At 42.1% G+C, this 19383-nt stretch overlaps 1 protein-coding gene across 6 annotated transcripts in view; it reads left to right on the top strand.

The window, feature by feature from the left end:
* Positions 1-19383, top strand: part of PITPNC1 (phosphatidylinositol transfer protein, cytoplasmic 1) — a 261543-nt gene that overhangs the window by 52854 nt on the left and 189306 nt on the right. Inside the window, exon 1 of one of the 6 annotated variants that reach the window (XM_013972268.2) lies at positions 13004-13876. The exons of 4 other annotated variants lie outside the window; for them this stretch is intronic. In XM_013972268.2, the coding sequence (XP_013827722.1) occupies positions 13760-13876 (117 nt within the window). In that variant the 5' untranslated portion in view covers positions 13004-13759. Of the gene's footprint in view, positions 1-13003; positions 13877-19383 lie in introns of those variants that run through there. One more of the 6 variants, XM_005694019.3, reaches the window with a different exon arrangement.

The following is a 19383-nucleotide window of genomic DNA, read 5'->3' as shown; positions in this document are numbered from 1 at the left end:
TGAACTCTCCTCCCTGTCTACCCGCAACATGTCCATTTCCCTTTATTTTTATTTATTTAAAATTTGAAATGAAAAAATTTTTTTCATTCGGCTCCTGCACATGGCATGCAGGAATCTTAGTTCCCTGACCAGGGATGGAACCTGACCCCCAGCAGTGAAAGCAGAGTCCTAACCACTGGGAACTACCTAGTTCTAACCAAGGGGACCACCAGGGAACTCCTCTCCTTTCCTTTTAGAATGACTGTGAGAGGGCAAGCAACCTTTTGCTTTGCTCTGTTAGCTCTGGACTCTAACACTGAAGCTAATCTTCTGAAATTACTAGGACCACTGGGGTTTGGGTTGTTGTGTTGTTTTATGTCTGACCTATGGTCATGGGACAGCATTAGCTGAAACTTAGCCTTGTTTTACTCCACTCTTCCCATATTTCTAAAAGATGTTTTGATGAATAAATGTTTCTAACCCTTAAAAAAAAAAACAGGAGAAGGAAAAGCATTTTCTTAATATCTTTGCAAGTAGGACAGAGTAGATGCTATAATTAGCCTTTTTTCGGCCCTCATGCTTGTGAGGATCTTAGTTCCCCCACTAGGTATCAAACCCAGGCCTCCAAAGGTGAAAGTGTGGAGGCCTAACCACTGGACCACCAAGGAGTTCTCTGTAATTAGCCTTTTTGATTTTGAGCCATAACTTCTTGCTGTTTGTCTGAGTCCATAGGAATCTTAATTCAGTGGTTTCCGTGACTATTTCTTTGCTAAGGTTTCTCCAAGCCACAGCATCACCTCCAGTCTTTCCATTTCTGCATGATTGTATACTGGATATTTGTACTTGAATATCTTGACAGCATTGCACAGGCAACCTAAGACTATTTATGTCGCCTTTTTCCCCCAAACCTGCTTTTGCTCCTATCATGGGCTTCTCTGGTGGCTCAGTGGTAAAGATTCCACCTGTAATGCAGGAGATGCACCTAGACACAGGTTTGATCCCTGGGTTGGGAAGATCCCCTGGAGGAGGACATGGAAACCCACTCCAGTATTCTTGCCTGGAGAATCTCATGGACAGAGGAGCCTGGCGGGCTATAGTCCATGGGGTCACAAAGAGTTGCACACGACTGAAGCAACTGAGAACTCAGCACTCATCCTTATTTGTTTTAGTGACACCTAGAAATTGTCTTCTTTCCCACCACCTCATTGGAAACTAAGTAGTTGGTTCTATGTCTTTAACCTGGACATTGCCTGTTGCTTTTTTCCCTTTTACATTTCCTTCAGAGTTAGCTTTCTAAAACTCAGATGCGATAAGTCACTCATCCCCAACCCGAAATTCCTTAATGACTTCCCGTGACCTGTGAGACGAAGTACCAACTTCTTACCACCTTTTTATTTTCTCACTTGCCTAAGTTTAGCCTAACTTTTAGTATCACCTCTTTCTTTTCTTTCCCTAAATCCTACTTAAGTTTTCATGCCTTCCAGTTCCAGCCTCTGCACACTGTTAAATCCCTGTTTCAGTTAAATGTCCATTATCAGAATATTACCTTAAAATTTCTCTCTTCTGAAGCTTTCCTACATTTTCTTCCAGTTCAAGCAGATAGCTGCCCCTTTGCTCCTGTAGTTTTATTTTAAACGGCTTTATTGAAGCCTCATTTGCATGCCATAAGTCCACCCATGAGTGTACTGATGAATTTTGGTAAATCCATACATGTTTGCAATCACAACCGCAGTTCAGTTGTAGAACTTTCCATCACCCTGCAAAGTTCCCTTTTGCCTGTTTATAGATAGTCCTTGCTTTCACCCCAATCCTGGGTAACCACTGATTTGCTTCTGTCTCTATAGTTTGTCTTTTCTAGAAATACCTTTTAAAAACATACAATATACAGTCTTTTGAGACTTGCTTCTCTCCCTCAGCATGCTGTTTTTGAGTTCATCCATGCTGTTGAGTGTATCATAGTTGGACCTTTTTTATTGCTAAGTAGTGTTCCATTGTGTGGATATATCCACATTTTGTTTATCCAGTTACCAGTTGATGGACATTTGAGTTCTTTCCAGTTTGGAACTATTATGAAAATACTGCTGTGATCATCTGTATACCAATCTTGGTATGGATGCATGTTTCCATTCCTTTTGAGTAGATACTTAGGAGTTGAATTTTTGAATCATTATGTTTAACTTTCAAAGAAACCACCAGGCCATTTTCCAAGGTGACTGTTGCATTTTATGTTTTACATTCTACCTAGCACTGTATGAGGGTTTTGCTTTCTCCGCATCCTTGCCAATACTTAGTACTATCTGTCCTTTTGATTATAGATACTTTCATGGGTGTGGTGATGTCTCACTGTGGTTTTAATTTGTATTTCCTGTAGTCATTTAAAACCGCTTTCTATTATAAAATGTGTTTTATTGTATTGATATCTATCTTCTGATCTGTAAGCTATGTTAGGGTTTGTTAAGTGAATGAATGAACAAACCCAGGATGGGCCAAATTCTCAGTTATTTTGGTAACAAAAAAACACTGATAAGTTAACTTCAGAAATGACATAAAAGTCAATCTCTTCCCTTGAACAAATTTTTGCTAGAAGCAATAACCTTGACTGTACTAAGTTTTACTTTCTTTTTTTAGTGCACCCTTTGATGGGAGGTAATGGATAAATATATAGAGAGAGAAATCGCAGTAGAAAGAGCTGTAGAATAGCTTGAAAGAGGGAACCATTAGGGTTTTTGGTTTCTCTGTGGTTCCAGGTGTGCGTGTGCTTAGTTGCTCAGTCATGTCCGACTTTTTGTGATGCCATGGGCTGTAGCCCCCCTGCCCCCAGGCCCCTCTGTCCATGGGGATTCTCCAGGCAAGAATACTGGAGTGGGTTGCCACACCCTTACATAATGAGACTAAATAAACTTCCACAACATTTTATTGATGAAATTGAAAACAGAATAATAATAATGAAAGGGTACAATTTTCTATAATGCAGGTCTAGTTATGAAAAAATGGAAAAAATTTTTTTTTGTTTATTTAATTTTTAGTCTGTGGTGGGTCTTCACTGCTGCATGGGGGTTTTCTCTTGCTGTGGTGAGCGGGGGCTCCTCTTTGTTGCAGTGAGCTGGCTTCTTACTGTGGTGGCTTCTCTTGTTGCGTAGCACAGGCTCCAGGAGTGCGGGCTCAGTAGTTGTGGTGCATGGGCTTAGCTGCTCCATAGCCTGTGGGATCTTCCTGGATCAGGGATTAAACCCATGTACCCTGCATTGGCAGGTGTTTTCTTAACATTCAGCCACCAGAGAAGTTCCTGAATTCTTTTTTTTTTTTTGCCCTGTAATTCTTTTGAGGAGGATGACATTTTGGTTAATTGAAGTTCAGAGTTTGTGTTTCCTATCATCATGAGCTTTTCAGGTGGCATTAGTGGTAAGGAACCCCCGCCTGCCATTGCAGGAGATATAAGAGACGTGAATTCAACCCCAGGGTCAGGAAGATCCCCTGGAGGAGGGCATGGCAACCCATTCCAGTATTCTTGCCTGGAGAATCCCATAGACAGAGGAGCCTGGCAGGCTACAATCCATAGCATCACAAAGAGTTGGACACGAAGGAAGCAACTGAACACAGCACATTATCATGGTAGAAATAGGGCCCATTCTCAAATGAAGCTTCCCGGAAACAATGTGGTCTTCCACCCTGATATTCACCTATGCAGATCTGCCCTCACAGTGGTGGAGGATTTTTCACATGGAGGAAGCAAGTTAGGTAAAGTCTGGGGTAAGACTCCTTGGGTTTGAATTTCTGCAAAGATTTGGTAACTATGAGATCTTTGACTATTTACCTGACCAGTCTTGGAGCTTCTGTTCCTTTATCTATAAAACAGGCTATAGTACCAAGTTCACAGTGTTGTTGTAAAGACTGAATACAAATATTAGAATGATGGATTATAAATATTATTCTGCTTTTGATTTTTTTCAAGGATTTAAAAATATAAAACCATTCTTAACTCACAGGCAGGGTGGCAGGCTGGATCTGGCCTGCAGGATATAGTTTGTGGATCCCTGCATTAGAGTGAAAACTGAAATTATTGCCACTTAGTTTAGAAATAATGATTGTTTCCCTCCCCTCACCCCCACTAACTGCAAAGCACCATATGCTCACTGCAGACAATTTGGAAAACAGAGGATAGCACAATGAAAAAAGTCATTCGGAATCTCTACCATCCAGAAGTGCTTCACTGGTGGTCCTTTGTCTGTTTACGTACATACACATATGTTTTTTTTTTAATTAAAACAAGCTCATTCTATGATAATGCTTTGTTTCTTTTTTCACTTATTAATATATACTTGTCATTAGCAATCTTTTATAACCTTAACCTGAATTTTAATGATTGCATGCTATTCTGTTACACAGATGCATTACAGCTTAGTGAAGCAGTTCCCAACAACATTAAAGTTGTTTGAATTTTTCACCATTGCGTGTAACTCAGTTATAAACTAATACCTACATGTTTTGTACACACCTCTGATTAATTCCTTGGGATAAATTACAAGAATTGAATCACTGGGCTAAAGAGTATCTACATTTTTAAATTGTTTTCTAGGAAAGGTGTATAGTTCATACCTTCCCAAATGGTGTATAAAAACATTGTCATTTACTGTGGTCTTATATTTTTACTTGATTATTGGACTTAAACAGTTAAAAAAAATTTTCTTTTTTGGCTATGCCGCATGGCATGCAGAATTTTAGTTCCCCCAGCAGCACTTGAACCTATGCCTCCTGCAGTGGGAGCTTGGAGCCCTAACCACTGGACTGCCAACACTTATTTTTGAAACAATTCAAATAGATTAAAATATACAGACAGTAATGAAACTTGCACCTATGTACCCACCAAAAAGATCACACAAATGTTAACATTTTGCTGTGTTGCTGGTGGCTCAGATGATGAAGAATCTGCCTGCAATGCAGGAGACCTAGGTTCATTCCCTGTGTTGGGACGATCCCCTGGAGAAGGGAATGGTAACCTACTCCAGTATTCTTGCCTGGAGAATTCCATGGACAGAGGAGCCTGGGGGGCTACAGTGGACTACAGTCCATGGGATTGCAAAGCGTCAGACATGACTGAGTGATTAACATTTTCATTTCACTTCTTTGTGTTATTTTAAGAAAAATGTCTTTTAGACTCAAAAATAAGTCTATCATTATCATACCATTTTACAGATGAGAATAGGATCTCATCTCATTGATGAGATCAATAAGTCTTGTGTAAGAACCAGTCATTGGTTTTACTTAGTGGTAAAGTAAGAGGTTTTTATTTATAAGAACCTCTTGTAAATAGCATATGGCTAAATTTTAACCAGCTATTTTAATCTGTTCGCATTTATAGTAACTAGATATTTTAAATTATTTCTCTTACTTCATGTTCTCTATTTCCCATAGTTTTCCTTTGCTTTCTTTTTCTCCTTTCCTGTCTCTTACTGGATTGAGTTTTATCAATTCCTCCCTTTTTCCTTCTGCTGAATTTGTTATCCTTAAATTTGTGTTCTTAGAAAGCAGTCTGAAATTAACTCCAATTATCCTACCTACCAATTTATTTTCTTTTCATTTAGTTCAAATTTCTCCTTGTTTTTGGCATTTTATAGCCTTTGATGTTCTACCATTTAATTACCTCATGTGTAGATTTGCTTTGATTTATTCTGCTCTGAACTTGCTATTATTCTCTACATGGAGGATATATGGCTTTTACAATTCCAGAAAATCCTTAACTATTATCTCTTAAAATATCGCTCCCCTTCATTTTGGCAACTATGAAAATGTGCCTCCCAGATCTTCTGCTTTGGGAAGCATAGTTGAAAGACCCCAGATGCTGTGTCTCAAGATTTACTCAAAAGCCACATTTGCCCGGGCTGTTCCCAGCTGCTGGCTCAGTGAGGCGTGGGTGCTGGGGCTGGCCCATTCCTTCAGGGTGTAGGACTCTGCCAGTGCAGGACTTTGGCTCAAGGTCTCTCCACTGCATGACCAGAACTGTCTGAGAACTGAGCTTTACCCTGCATCTCATCCTATCCAGCACCGCTTCTTTCTCCCTTTCCTTTCACGGGTCCCACCTGCATTATGGTCTGAGGCTTCTCTTTGTCTATCCCTCTCTTGCCAACATCTTTTCTTGACATCTGCTTATTAGAGGATCCAAACTGACACAGTCTCTCTATTTGCATCATCTGAATCTTACATTAAAAATCCTTTTGGAATCAAGCTATTCTTTCATGCCCCTTTTATTTCTGTGATCCACCTTGGCAATTTCCTCAAATCTGTCTTCCATTTTACTTAATTTTCTCTTTATTTGTGTCTAATCTGTTTAACCTAATCTGTTGACTTTTTAATTTCAGTGATTATAATATTCATTTCTAGAAGCTCTATTTGGCTTATTTTTACATCTGAATGTTCTTCATATTTTTCCCCCCTCAGGGTTTTATTCCCTACTTTTATGTCTTTTATAGTTTTAGACACATTTATTTTGTATTTTGTATTCTCTTTTTCAGATTTGAATGTTATGATCCCAAGTTCCTGGCATTCTAACAATTTTGTTTGTTGTGGTTGCTATTTTCTGCTTATGGTATACTGTAATTTTACCTTTTTCTTATAAACTCATCTTGAGTGGGGATTACTTTTTGTTGTGGGAATATCATGTGGCCTGATAACAGAGCCCCTCCAGAACAATTTGCATTGCTTATTCTAGAGCTCTCAGGAATATCACTGGTTGGGGGCCAGTGTTTCTGCTAATTTTTACTTTGGAACTTTCTGGATTATTTTGTTCAAGGCTCAGGTCTGGATATCCGTATTTCAGAGGAGAGGTTTTTTTGGTTTTCTTTTTCACTCAGAGTTCAGGGACACACAGGCTTGTCCTGTTGGATCCCTGTTCTAGGGGGTGAGCTTTTCCCCCAGTCTTCATTGAGGAAGCCACCCGTTGAGGGTCCTGCCTCTCCTAAAGAGTTTTAGTTTCAACTCTGCCTCATGGCAGCTCACGGTTTTACTCCTTTATCCACTTGGGTTTTAAAATGCAAGTCTGTAAGTTACCAAAGCAGTCTCAGAATCCACTCATACGCTCTCACTTGGCTTTTTCCTTTTTCATGCTTTACCCAGTTCTTAAATATTTTTAGTGAGAAATTTCTTTCCACATTGTCTTAATTTGCCACCGTAATGCTGCACCAGAAAGTCCTAGTTACCATATTCAGTTCTGTGCTGCAGTGCTTCTCAGGATACCAGTTTCCTAACAGGGTCATTGGTGAAACCCATAAACTCACCCATTGTTAGAAAAGCCAAGTGCTTGTGATCCTATTGAGACTGTAGATATACAGTGTGTGCTAAGGGATTTGGGAAGAAAGCTAACTTTATTTTCCAACCCATAGTCACTTCACTGGTACATCCAGAAAGTGCTGTAAGGTTTTACAGATGGAGCTGATGCTTAGAAAACAGTGGCACTGCACATCGCCACCACCATCATCATCATTTCTTATACTGTGCAGGCCAAGGGACAGAGCTCTTCTGTTTTCCTCCCAGTTTTCCCACCATCCTTCTCAATTTGTCCTTTGTCAACAGGGCAGAAAAGAGAGGCCAAAGGGTATAAATCCACTGTGCACTGCTAAAAAGATAAACTTAAATGAAGTGATTTATTACCTGTGGCAGGTATTCTGCCCCCAGAATTGTCTGTCAAAGTGAGCACTCATTGATTTTCCATACTTTCTCTGGCGGCCTCTGCATTGCCATTGTTTGTTAGAGGTGGGTAAGGAGTTTAAGGTGCCAGGGTGTTTTCCAGCCTCAGCACCCTGCTGCAGGGGTTAGCCTTTATTTGTGTCCTAGGGCTCAGAACTCTTTCATTCTCTTGCCTAAAACTGTGTGTATAAGAGCAAATCCCATGGATACCTCAAATTACTCAAATTAGAGGTAAAACATATTCTGTATTCTCAGTTTGAAAATGCTTCTAAAATTTTCCTACTTGAGTCAAATAGATAAGAGGTATCAGTAGAATAACACAGGATAGCATGCAGCTATCAGGGCAGTGCCTGAGTTAGTCTGTTCTGTCTTAGAAGAAAGATACTCCATACCCTTTGGGAACACATGAAATAGGAAATTTTTTTCACTTAAGGGGACCACGCACATGTCATTCAGGACACGTCTTTCCTGGTTTTCTCCAAACCCATCCCATTGTGTTGGAGAAGGACAAGCAAAATCTCTCCAGCAACCACAGTGCAGCCTTGGGAGTCAGGATCAGTGGCGTGGAGTCTTATCAATGCCTAGGTATTGAAGAAATAGCCTTAAAAATCTTAGAATTTTCAACTGGCATGGACCTTAGACCATTTAATCAAGTGTTTTAACTGTAGATGAAGAATATGAAGCCACAAAGTATGTTATAACTTGCTCATCATCACAGAACTAGTCAGTTACACAATCAACCCTCAACCTGGTCCTTGGATTTCCTGCCCATCGCTGTCCCTGGGGAGTTTCTCTTCCACTTCTCACTGGGTAACATTCCATGTGCTTTCACAGTGTACTGCTTGAATTTGAAGACCACTGTGTTGTTGTCAGCTCTCATAGTTGAAGTTCATGTGTTTGGTCCTTTGACAAGAAAGTGTTTTGTTGATTATGAGTTGGGAGGAGGGAGCTTAGCTACAATTTTGTTTTTTCCTTTTTTTCTGTTGCATGCTTAAATGTGGTGATGTGGACAAGAGCACCACATAGCAGGCACTTTCCAAACACGCATTGTGCTGGAAAACAGACTACTGTGCCTGTGCTGTGCTTTAGTTGCTCAGTTGTGTCCGACTCTTTGCAGCACTTTGCACTGTAGCCTGCCAGGCTCCTCTGTCCATGGAATTTTTCCGGTATGAATACTGGAGTGGGTTGCCATTGACTGCTTTTATGCAATTGGGGTGGAGCCAGGGAAATTATTTACATGATGTAATAGTGTATTCTAAATAGCATGTTACAGGGAGAAAAACACTAGTTGGATTACCTAATCTGTCAGTCAGTTCAGTCACTGAGTCGGTTCGGACTCTTTGTGACCCCATGGACTGCAGCACACCAGGCTTCCCTGTCACTGAATAATTATAGTCAAATACATAGATTGTAGTTATATATATATACACACGCGTATATAACGTAATGTAGAACTTGTATTTAGCATTTGTGTTTTTTAAGATGATAAGCATCCTGTAGTAATTTGGACTCATAAATGCCTTTGCATAGCAAGTGACAGTTTATAGTAGCTAAAGAGAGGTAAACATTCATCCTGTTTTTCTCTTTGCACCTCTGATTGACAGGTAGGTAGAGAGAACTGAAAGCTGGATTTGGGTTAATTTTGTGTTTTTTCAATACTTAGTTACAATAATGTTTAATCACTTTCTTAATTGAATTTGTGGCATGTATTTCCTTAATGTGCATTTATGGCAATATTGATTCAGCTTTCCCTGAGCCCATACCATCAATTCTCACAAGTTAAGCAGGATGTTGTTGTATTCATGCTATAATAATTCTGTACTTCATAGAGTGCTTTGGGGGCTTCCCAGATGGTGCTAGTGGTAAAGAACACACAACACAGCTGCCAACACAGGAGGCATAAGAGACACAGGTTTGACCCCTGGGTCAGGAAGATCCCCTGGAGGAGGGTGTGACAACCCACTCCAATATTTTTGCTTGGAGAATCCCGTGGCTGGAGGAACCTGGCGAGCTACCATCCATAGGGTCGCACAGTCTGACGGGACTGAAGCAGCTTAGCACACACGCACGCTCATAGTGCTTTGGAGGTCAGAGGGAGCAAATTCAGCCTTCAGAAGTCCTTAACTTAGAGTTGAGAACCATCACTGATAGCAAGAGAAGCTACCTGAATATGTATTTGGTAGTAAAAGTGGAGAGATATTTCATGTGTTCAGACAAGCAGAGAAAAAGAATGTGTAGACCCACGTTATATTAATTCTCTTCCCTGGGTTCCCTAGTGGCCTGATTATTCATCTGGCTAAGATGTAAGATCTTTTGAGTTTCTAACATAATAGTTATTCATAAAGGCATTTAGACTGATGGCTTTCTCAGAACGTCCTGCTGTTCAGGATGGACTTCATCTTTATTTCAATGAATTTCTAAATAGAGGAAACAGAACATTTTCCCTTTGATTAAACCATTGGTTTCTTTAGTCCTTAAGGACCCATATGCTGGAGAACTCCAAAAGAAAGTCAGTAAAGGATTAATGGTAAATTGGAATTGGAACCATGAACTGGCCCCATAAAAATCTTTGAACACTGTCCTAAATTCAACATCTGAAATATAATGGAGCAGGCAAGATTTATGAAAGCTAATTTTAAAAGCTAATTTAAAATTGCACCAAAGAAGCACATTGTTTTGAGTTGTAAAAAATTCTTAGGTTGTTTGAGACCACTCTTTTGCAATTCTCTGGCTTTTAACTACTCTGCCCAAGAATCAAGTACTTTACAAGTTACAACTAGTTAGGTTACATTCTTGGGCTGTTCACTTAGAGTATGAGCTCTGGAACTAAGATTTTAAGAATTTACATTGCTGGATGTACACTGTCCTAGAGTGGTCCCCAGGGTCAGCCCTAAGATGAGAACTGGGGAAGTAATCCTAGGAAGCCCCAAGAGGATCACAGGGCAGGAAGAAAGGTGAAGGAGGGAAGGCAGTGGGGAGTGTCTGCAAAGGAGAAGGGTCCCTGCTGATCCTGGAAAGAGGAAACAGCCTTGGAAAACACCAAGGAAAGATCATCTGTGCTGCGATTCTAGCACCAGTGCGAAATCTCATTTTAAATACCTTGTTGAAAAAGCCTTGATAGCTGACATAACTCTTTTTTTGCCTTATAAGTGATCTGTGAGATTGGATTTGCCAGTAGTTAGTTTTTCCCAGCTTGGGTACATGGTGTCCAGTAACCAGCAAAATCAGCCTTTTGTGGTAGGATCTTTTTAGGACATGGCTCTGTCACCCAGATATAGCGGATGCATCTCCTTCTGATATCCTTTGTCCAATCTCAATAAGGAAGCACCAGGACATGAGCTTTCTCTCTAGTGTTTGGGGCATCAGTGGGCTTGGGTCTTAGTCTTCTCTGCCTAGTTGTCCTCAAGGGAGCGCTGGAGTCCTTGAACTGGAAATTCTCTTCCCAGGATCTACCAAACCTCCCCCCGCCCCAAAACTTCAAGGAAGCTTAATTCCCAGTATCTTGGGTCAGGTTCTCTAGAAGTCAAGGGATTTGCATGGAGATAATGTGTTAGCCTAGGGGTTGTGGTGGGCAGAGTGGCAGGGGCTTCCCTGGTGGCTCAGACAGTAAAGAATCCATCTGCAATGCCGGAAACCTGGCTTTGATCTCTTGGTTGGGAAGATTCCCTGGAGGAGGGCAGGGCAGCCCATTTCATTATTCTTGCCTGGAAAATCCCCATGGACAGAGAGCCTGGCGGGTTTCAGGCCATGGGGTTGCAAAGAGCTGGGCATGACTGAGCCACTTAGGCCCTGCACAAAGTGGCGGGGCAGTGGGGGAAAGGTGAGTTTTAGCTGGGTTGTTGAGGAGCTCTGTCTCCCCTTGCCCAAGGGTCAGCTTTTTGCTCCCCTCTCCCAGATCAGCCATTGATTGGTTCTGGGCCTCCCTCAGGATAGGTATAACCTTCCAGGTGGAGATACTCCTGTAGGCCAAAGGCCGTTTTGCAGACTAGGGGACCAGATGGGACCCATTAGCAGTCAACTTACAGCAACCCTTACCCGGTAAAGGCACACATGCAGGGCACGCTGGCCTTACTCAGCAGAGAATAGGGCCAGGCATCCGCCTTTTCTTACTCTTACACTTTAACATGATTCACCACTCTTCCAAGTGTCCCTCTTCAAAGCACCCATTTGACCTTCCAAATACAGTGTCCTCAGCCTGCTCCCTTGGAAAACCTACTCCTGGACACCAGAAAGACAAATCAGATGCCCATGCCTTCTGGTAGCTGTGGCTTGAGTTGGACCCCACTAGGGGTTCCCTGGCTCTGGGAGGAGTGGTGGCCCCTGGAGTTGGTAGAATGGGAGATGATAATGCTTTCATCCTGATCCATCTTTTAAATGCTTGCTTCCAGTCAACTCATGGCAAATAGGACTCAGCAGTGAATATTAATTTTCTGCCCCCAATAATTTTCCTCCTATTACCAGGGCTTTGACCCTACTGTTTGCAAAATAACAAGCTGGCATTCTTGTGCTAAGGTTCATTTGATTGCTTCTTGAACCTGCTCTTGTTTGTATTTTAGATGAAAAGAATTCTGAGGCATCCAGTTTTTTCCCCTGACCTCAGATTTCCAGATACAAGATGGGTGGAGGGAGGTGTGGACTGGTGGGAGAGGTTTCGGTTGCACCTGTTTCATATTTACTCTGATGCAGAGTGACTGGGGTATTAATTTAATGGATGTTGTCAGCAAGGCTTTTGAAATGGTTGTGGTCAGTAAGTGAATGGCTGTTAAAACAATTCTGACTTTGGGAACCAGCTATTGTTCTTCCGCTACACCAACCTGTCACTTCAGGCATGTTATAAGGTTCACTTTGCCTGTGCCCCAGCCAGATTTGCTCTGCAAATTAATGTCACTCAGGGTGAATGCTATGCTATCTGGGCACCAAAGCCACCTGCCAGCCACACCCAGGTGGGTGATGCATTTGGATATTCTGTCAAGATATCTCGACCTCTAAGAATAAAACTGCCAGAAGTCATCATGATAATTCTAGAAAGCTGTCCCTGGGACCTACTCCATTCAGTAGTAGTGAGTCACTGAATCCAGCCTGTATTCAAGGGGAGGGGAATGAAAGCTCTACCCGATAGAGAGAGGAGTACGAAAACAAGGTTGTTCACAGGTGCTAAAAGCCCAAAAGTGATGGATAAATGCTTTTGGAGAGATGTTTTGAGGCTGTGCAATATCTTGTTTCTCCTTTAAAAACTTTGAGCTTTCACCAGTGGATCTCACGAGCAGCCGTTATTACCATTGTGCTCTGCTAGTGATTTTCTTTTTTTTTTTTCATTCTTTTATATATTTATTACTTGGAATTCTTCTGTGAGGATGTTTTGTTCCTTCTCTTCCATTTATTTATTTATCCAATTACTTGTCTATATCAGTATGAGCTCAACAGGTATTTGATTCCTGTTTATTTCATTCTCTAGGTAAGAGGGGGAAACAGCCTCTCTGAACCAGATAGAGGGAGGTGGTGAAGGAGAGTAGGTCATGGTGGAGGGAGCATAGTTCCTGAGAAGACCGGTGAGAATGAGGTCCAGAAGGGGGGGAGGTTGGCAAAAACAAGGAACACCCTGTACTCAAAAACAGGGACAAAAAAGGCTTGGGAGGGTTGATTTTTGTCTCCAGGAGGGAGTTCACCATTAATTAGCTTTTGTCTTCCCAGTCAGGATGTTTTTGGTGACGACAGTAGGAAATTGACTTTTGGAATTTAAATTTTCTTGGCTGAAATTCCTGGCCTCTAGAGGAGGCTTTCTTGAACCACAGCACCGTTGACATTGGCTCATTCTTCATTGTGAGGGGCTGCCCTGTCCTTTGTAGAGCGTTTAGCAGCATCCTTGGCCTCCGCCCACTAGATGCCAGTAGCGTCTTCCCTTCTTTGCCCAGTGTGACCACCAGAATGTCTCCTGTGCCGCCAAGTGGAAGCAATGCCACCAGATGTCCTCTGGAGAATAAAAACCACTGATCTTGAATAACATACACCATTCTGGCCACAGGGTTCCTGAGTGTTGCTTTTGAAAGACTAAGATGATGGCATTCATTCCAGTTCCTGCACAGAGAACTCAGCTGCCCTGATGTGGACGTCAGTGTGCCCACGGCTGATAAGGGGTGGGAGGTTCTTAGGAACAGCTGATGGTATTCTCGGCTCACAGAGGAAACGGAGCTCTGGTTCTCAGAGGGTCTTTGTTCTGGTGAGTGTTGCTGAGGTTATAGCCTTACCTTGTGGTGGTGGGTTGTTTTGTTTTCTGTGTGGATTTGAGAAGCAACTTCAGTGTGATATCAGCTAGGGACAAGAGGCTCTTCTCACTGATGGGGTTCTGCAGGCCTGTTTGTTCTAAATCCAAAATGACGCTAGTCTTCGCTTGTGTACCTGTTGCTGGTAAAATTGTTTTCTTAGTGAGTTAGTGATGTCGAGGTCTCTTACTCCTTTATAACTCTTGTTTTATTATCCAGAGACACTTGCATGTTGACTCTTTTTCTCTTTTTTAACTTTCAGTTAGTTTTTAACAAGATACTACATTTCATAGACAGCAAGTGTGACAGAGATTAAGGAACAAGGCCAAGGCCGAAGCTGGAAGGACCTTGCACGACCGCTGATGCCATCTGTTGGTGGCTGGCAGAACTGATGCCCTTCCACGCTTTGTTTATTGCACAGAAAGTCCAAAATTGTTAGCAGGAGACCTTTCTTGCACCCAGGGAGCTCGGGATTGTCATTTAAGAAAGAATCCCAACGCACTGGGCTTTGGGGCACTAACAGAACAACAGGGAGATCTCAGCTAAAAAACCATTCTATTCCATAGAATTAGCACACAGCTGATACTTGTGAAATCTGATTAGTCAGGGACTATGAACTCATTCCAATCAAGGAAGGTAAGAACTCAAGTAAAGTAACTATTGTATTTTATCTTCTTTCAAAGTGCTTTCAGAAATGCTTGTTTCTATACCAATCCATTTCTGCCAGCATATCCCCTTTTTCTGATATCAAACTGAGATTCCTAGAGATTAAGTTTCCTGGGTCCACATACCTAGTTGATAAGGAGAGTCAGAATAGTCCAGCTAGTGGGTCCCCAACCCTACTTGCATGTAAAACTCACCTGGGAAACTTAAAAAAAAAAAATCCCAGTGGTTGGCCTCACTGCCACATATACTGATTTAATTGGTCATGGGAAGGACTGGGTCAGGGGTTTCTCTTTCAGAATTACAGTGATTCTAATGTGTTGCCTGGGTTGAACTGTTACAACTCAGAGTATGGTCTGTAGACCAGCAGCAGAGCATCATTTGGAAGCTTGTTAGAAATGCAGGATCTCGGGCCCCATCCCAGAACTTCTGAGTCAGAATCTGCAATGTAACAAGATTCCCAGGTAAAGTTTAGAAACACTGGGTTTTGCCTCTGAGGCAAGGTTTCCTGAGCTGCCCATTGGTATCTCCACTGGTGACTCCAGGTGTTATTTTTACCATTCAGATAGCATTCAAGGATTGGGTGACCTGGCTTCCCTCTGCACTGTGGGTTCTCCTAGATGGAGAACCCTGGTGCTCCCTTCCTCCCCCTTAAAATCTTTCTCAGCACTTGCATGTAGAGTGTTTTCACAACTCCCAATTTCTAGGTGCATCATAGTATCATCACCAAACCAAGCCATCAGTCTGGGCGCCCCCAGGCTCTTCCTGTTAAGAGCTATGGCATCCGGCTGTGATGAAACCATCACCTGGTATTCATCCCTAAGACTCTCACTTTAGGTCTAGCTTAAAGCCTGCTTGGATTAGAAAGGAAGGGGGTAGCGCCCTTTTTTTTTTTCCCCCTTCCAAAAGAGAAAGTACTCTGGGTCAGCATATGTTGTTTGAATATTTGAATGAAATAAACCCTGTGTGGGCATCTGGGACACTTTTTGACATTACAAACAGGCTTCATCCATCCTAACTGGACTTGGATTTCGGTGGAAGGACCTCTTACCCAGCAAATCCATCTATTGTCTTTCTAAAAGAGATCTTTTTTAAGTTCATTTCTTCAAATCCAGTGCTATATAAGTGATCTTTTCTAAATCCGTAGTTGCATTTTGGGTAGTGCCTGAAAAAGACACAGAAGTCCCTGTTCAGACTCTTTTTGGGAAACTGAGCATCTTGGCTTCTTTTCCACCCGTCCGCTGCCGTTTTTAAGAACAAGCCCCCTTTGATGAAGGGCCATTCCGAGCCAGGCAGAGCCAGCAGTTTCTCCCCTCTTCTACGCTCCCCTCCACCATCTCCTTTTCCTCTTCCAACCTTCCTCCTCGCCGGAACAAAACAACAACAAACTAAACTGGGAAAAAACAAGGGAGGTTTGTCCCCATTTGTGACATCCTTTGAAAGGGTGTTACTGAAAGAGGATTCAAAAGTGCATGGAGGGTTTCTGTGTCTCTCTTTTTCTGGAAGCCTTGGGAGGTCTCTGTGCACTCAATCTGGAGAGGCTGGAGTGGTCATTTCTGCACAGAAGCCGTTCATTAGTGGCTACCACCAAGAAGACCTTGCCAATTGCTTGTCATGCCTCTGAATTCAGAGGTTTTGAAAAGACCCTAAACAGGGCTTGTGACTTTCTTCAGTCTAGTTGTTCCCCAGCACCCCCCTTCCTTCTCCAGCCGCTCTGTTCTCTGATCAGTGTTTCTCCTCTGTTGCCCACAACAACCCCAGCAGTTGGTACCAGAGCGAGGGGAGCAGGAGGCCAGGTTACCTCGGAGTCAAGAAATCCTCACTGAGCAAGTCACCAGAGCCAGACAAAGGAATAGGTTTCTCTGAAAATTTCTGACTCAAACCAGCCTCTGCAGCTCCCCCCAACCGCCACCTTGCATTTCCAGAGAGGCCTGTTTCTTCTGGTCCCTGAGAAACCAGTTGCTGAGACACCCAGGGCCCCACCTCTGGAGGGATGTGTTTACCAACAGTGCTGCGTAAACCCTAACACGTTTCTTGTCTGCTCACACATTCCCTCCACACACAGAGTCCGTAGGCTTTTCTACAGTGGAGGGTGTTACTGAATCTAATATCACTCTCCCGATGCAGAGAGACAGACTGGGGGAAGAATTAGCCCAGGGCCACCTGGGTGGAATAGGCAGCCAGGCTGTAAGGTTTTTCTTTTGCTCTTTACCACAAGAAAGCGCTTTGTTGAGAGGAAGTGCCAATGTCGTCATGGAAATAAATGATCAGGTGGTGGCAGCCAGATGAATTGAGCTGCTGTTAATTTGGGGGACCTCTTCCATTAATATTTCTAAATCTCCGTCTACAAATGAGAATAGGATGACTTGATCTGGGACACTTCTTGCAATTCTTTTACACCTCAATTAGTAAATTTCCTTTCCCTTTGAATACCGCAACACTCTTTCAGACCCAGAGAATGAGCAGGTAGAGTGCTGAAAGAGACTAAATCAAAGAAGGTGATTTTTCTGAAGGAGGGAAAAAAGCATGAAACATGAAATAGCGTTCCTCATTTAGATCCTGCCTTCTGGTATCTTACGTGTACCAGTTCCTTTAAATTACAAGAACTGGCGGGCTCTTTGGATATTTGTCCATGACAAGTGAAGTATGGGTTAAGTAAAGGCATTTTCTTCTGCAGTGCTCGTTTTTCTATTTCCATGGTTTGCCTCAGTCCTTTTCTTTAATTAATGCTGTTTATGCTCACTGATGAATAATTCAGAGTCATACAAGCAACAGATGTCAGAGGATTCAAAACGACTTTCTCTGAATTATTTATTATTTCCAAAAAAGTAACAGGTTTGTTGAACAAGTAATTGGCAACACAGATGTAGATCAAGGTTTGTCAACAGGAAACAAGGTCTACTACTGCTTTCCTATTTGTGCGTGTTACTAGGCAGGACTACATTGTACAGGGACAGTTTGTCTTACACGTGTAGGGAGTCAATTATTCATTCCAGGTGCCGAGTGGGAGCTGGACCTTGTTTGGTTTTTCTGGTTGACAAAACATAAATAGGAGTTTTTTCAAAAATATAATGAATGAAGGCAGCCTTATAAATACTTATCAGACATATGATTTAATGCAGGCCCTGAGAAAGAGGGAACACCTTTGCAGATTTATGCTGAGAATAGAGAGACCTAGGGGGAGAAGAACCTGATGAGGTTTGTGTGCAAAAATGTTCTCTGCAGTGTTGTTTATAACAGAATTTTTAAGAGGAAAAAATGCAAATGGCCAACAATGAAAAGTTAGCTGAGTTTATTTTGATAAATTCAAGCAGTAGACTATTATATAGCCATTAAGATTAAATATATGTTCTGCTATATTTAAAATGGATAACCAAAAAGGACCTATTGTATAGCACATGGAACTCTGCACAGTTGGATAGGAGGGGAGTTTGGGGGAGAATGGATACTTGTGTATGTATGGCTGAGTCTTTCCACTGTTTGCCTGAAACTATCACATTGTTTGTTAACTGGCTATACCCTAATACAAAGTAAGTTTTTTAAAAAAGATTAAATGTATATATTTTTGATACTGAAAAATATTAGGAAATTCCCTGGTGGTTCAGTGGTTAGGATTCGCACTTTCATTGCCGGGGCCCTGGGTTCGATCCCTGGTCAGGGAGCTAAGATCCTGCAAGCTGCAAGGTGCAGCCAAAAACAAGAAAGAAAAATATTAATAGATAGAAGATGATATGAAGTAAGAGAGGCTCTGTTTCTGTAGAAAAATACATGTATGTGGTTCTTCTTCTTAGATACAGAGAAAAGTCAAGAGGTTAATAATTATTAGGTGGTGTAGGATCCAGGTGGCTTTTCTCCTGCTTCTCGTATTTTCTCATCCTTTCCACTATAAATACACATGTATTCAGTTCAGTTCAGTCACTCTTTGCGACCTCATAGACTGCAGTACAACAGGCTTCCCTGTCCTTTATCCACTCCCAGAGCTTGCTCAAACTCTTCTCCATTGAGTCGGTGATGCCATCCAACCATCTCATCCTCTGCCATCCCCTTCTCCTCTTGCCTTCAGCCTTTCCCAGCATCAGGGTCTTTTCCAGTGGATCAGTTCTCTGCATCAGGTGGCCAAAGGATTGGAGTTTCAGCTTCAGCATCAGTCCTTCCAATGAATATTCAGGGTTGATTTCCTTTAGGATTGACTGGTTGGATCTCCTTACAGTCCAAGGGACTCTCAATAGTCTTCTCCAACACCAGAGTTCAAAAGCATCAATTCTTCGGCACTCAGCTTTCTTTATAGTCCAACTCTCACATCCATACACGACTACTGGAAAAACCATTGCTTTGACTAGACAGACCTTTGTTGGCAAAGTCATGTCTCTGGTTTTTAGTATGCCATCTAGGTTTGTCATAGCTTTTCTTCCAAGGAGCAAGCGTCTTTTAATTTCATGGCTGCAGTCACCATCTGCAGTGATTTTGGAGCCCAAAAATAAAGTCTCTCACTGTGTACATTGTTTCCCCATCTATTTGCCATGAAGTGATGGGACCAGATGCCATGATCTTAGTTTTCTGAATGTTGAGTTTTAAGCCAACTTTTTTACTCTCCTCTTTCACTTTCATCAAGAGGCTCTTTAGTTCTTCTTCACTTTCTGCCGTAAGGGTGATGTCATCTGCATATCTGAGGTTATTGCTATTTCTCCACGCAATCTTGATTCCAGCTTGTGCTTCTTCCAGCCTGGCATTTCGCATGATGTACTCTGCATAGACATTAAATAAGCAGGGTGACAATATACACCCTTGACATATTCCTTTC

This window comes from Capra hircus, chromosome 19 (genome assembly GCF_001704415.2).
Source record: "Capra hircus breed San Clemente chromosome 19, ASM170441v1, whole genome shotgun sequence".
Taxonomy (NCBI): Eukaryota; Metazoa; Chordata; class Mammalia; order Artiodactyla; family Bovidae; genus Capra; species Capra hircus.
The sequence above is the reverse complement of the archived record's forward strand: the minus strand, read 5'-3'. Positions and strand labels throughout refer to the sequence as shown.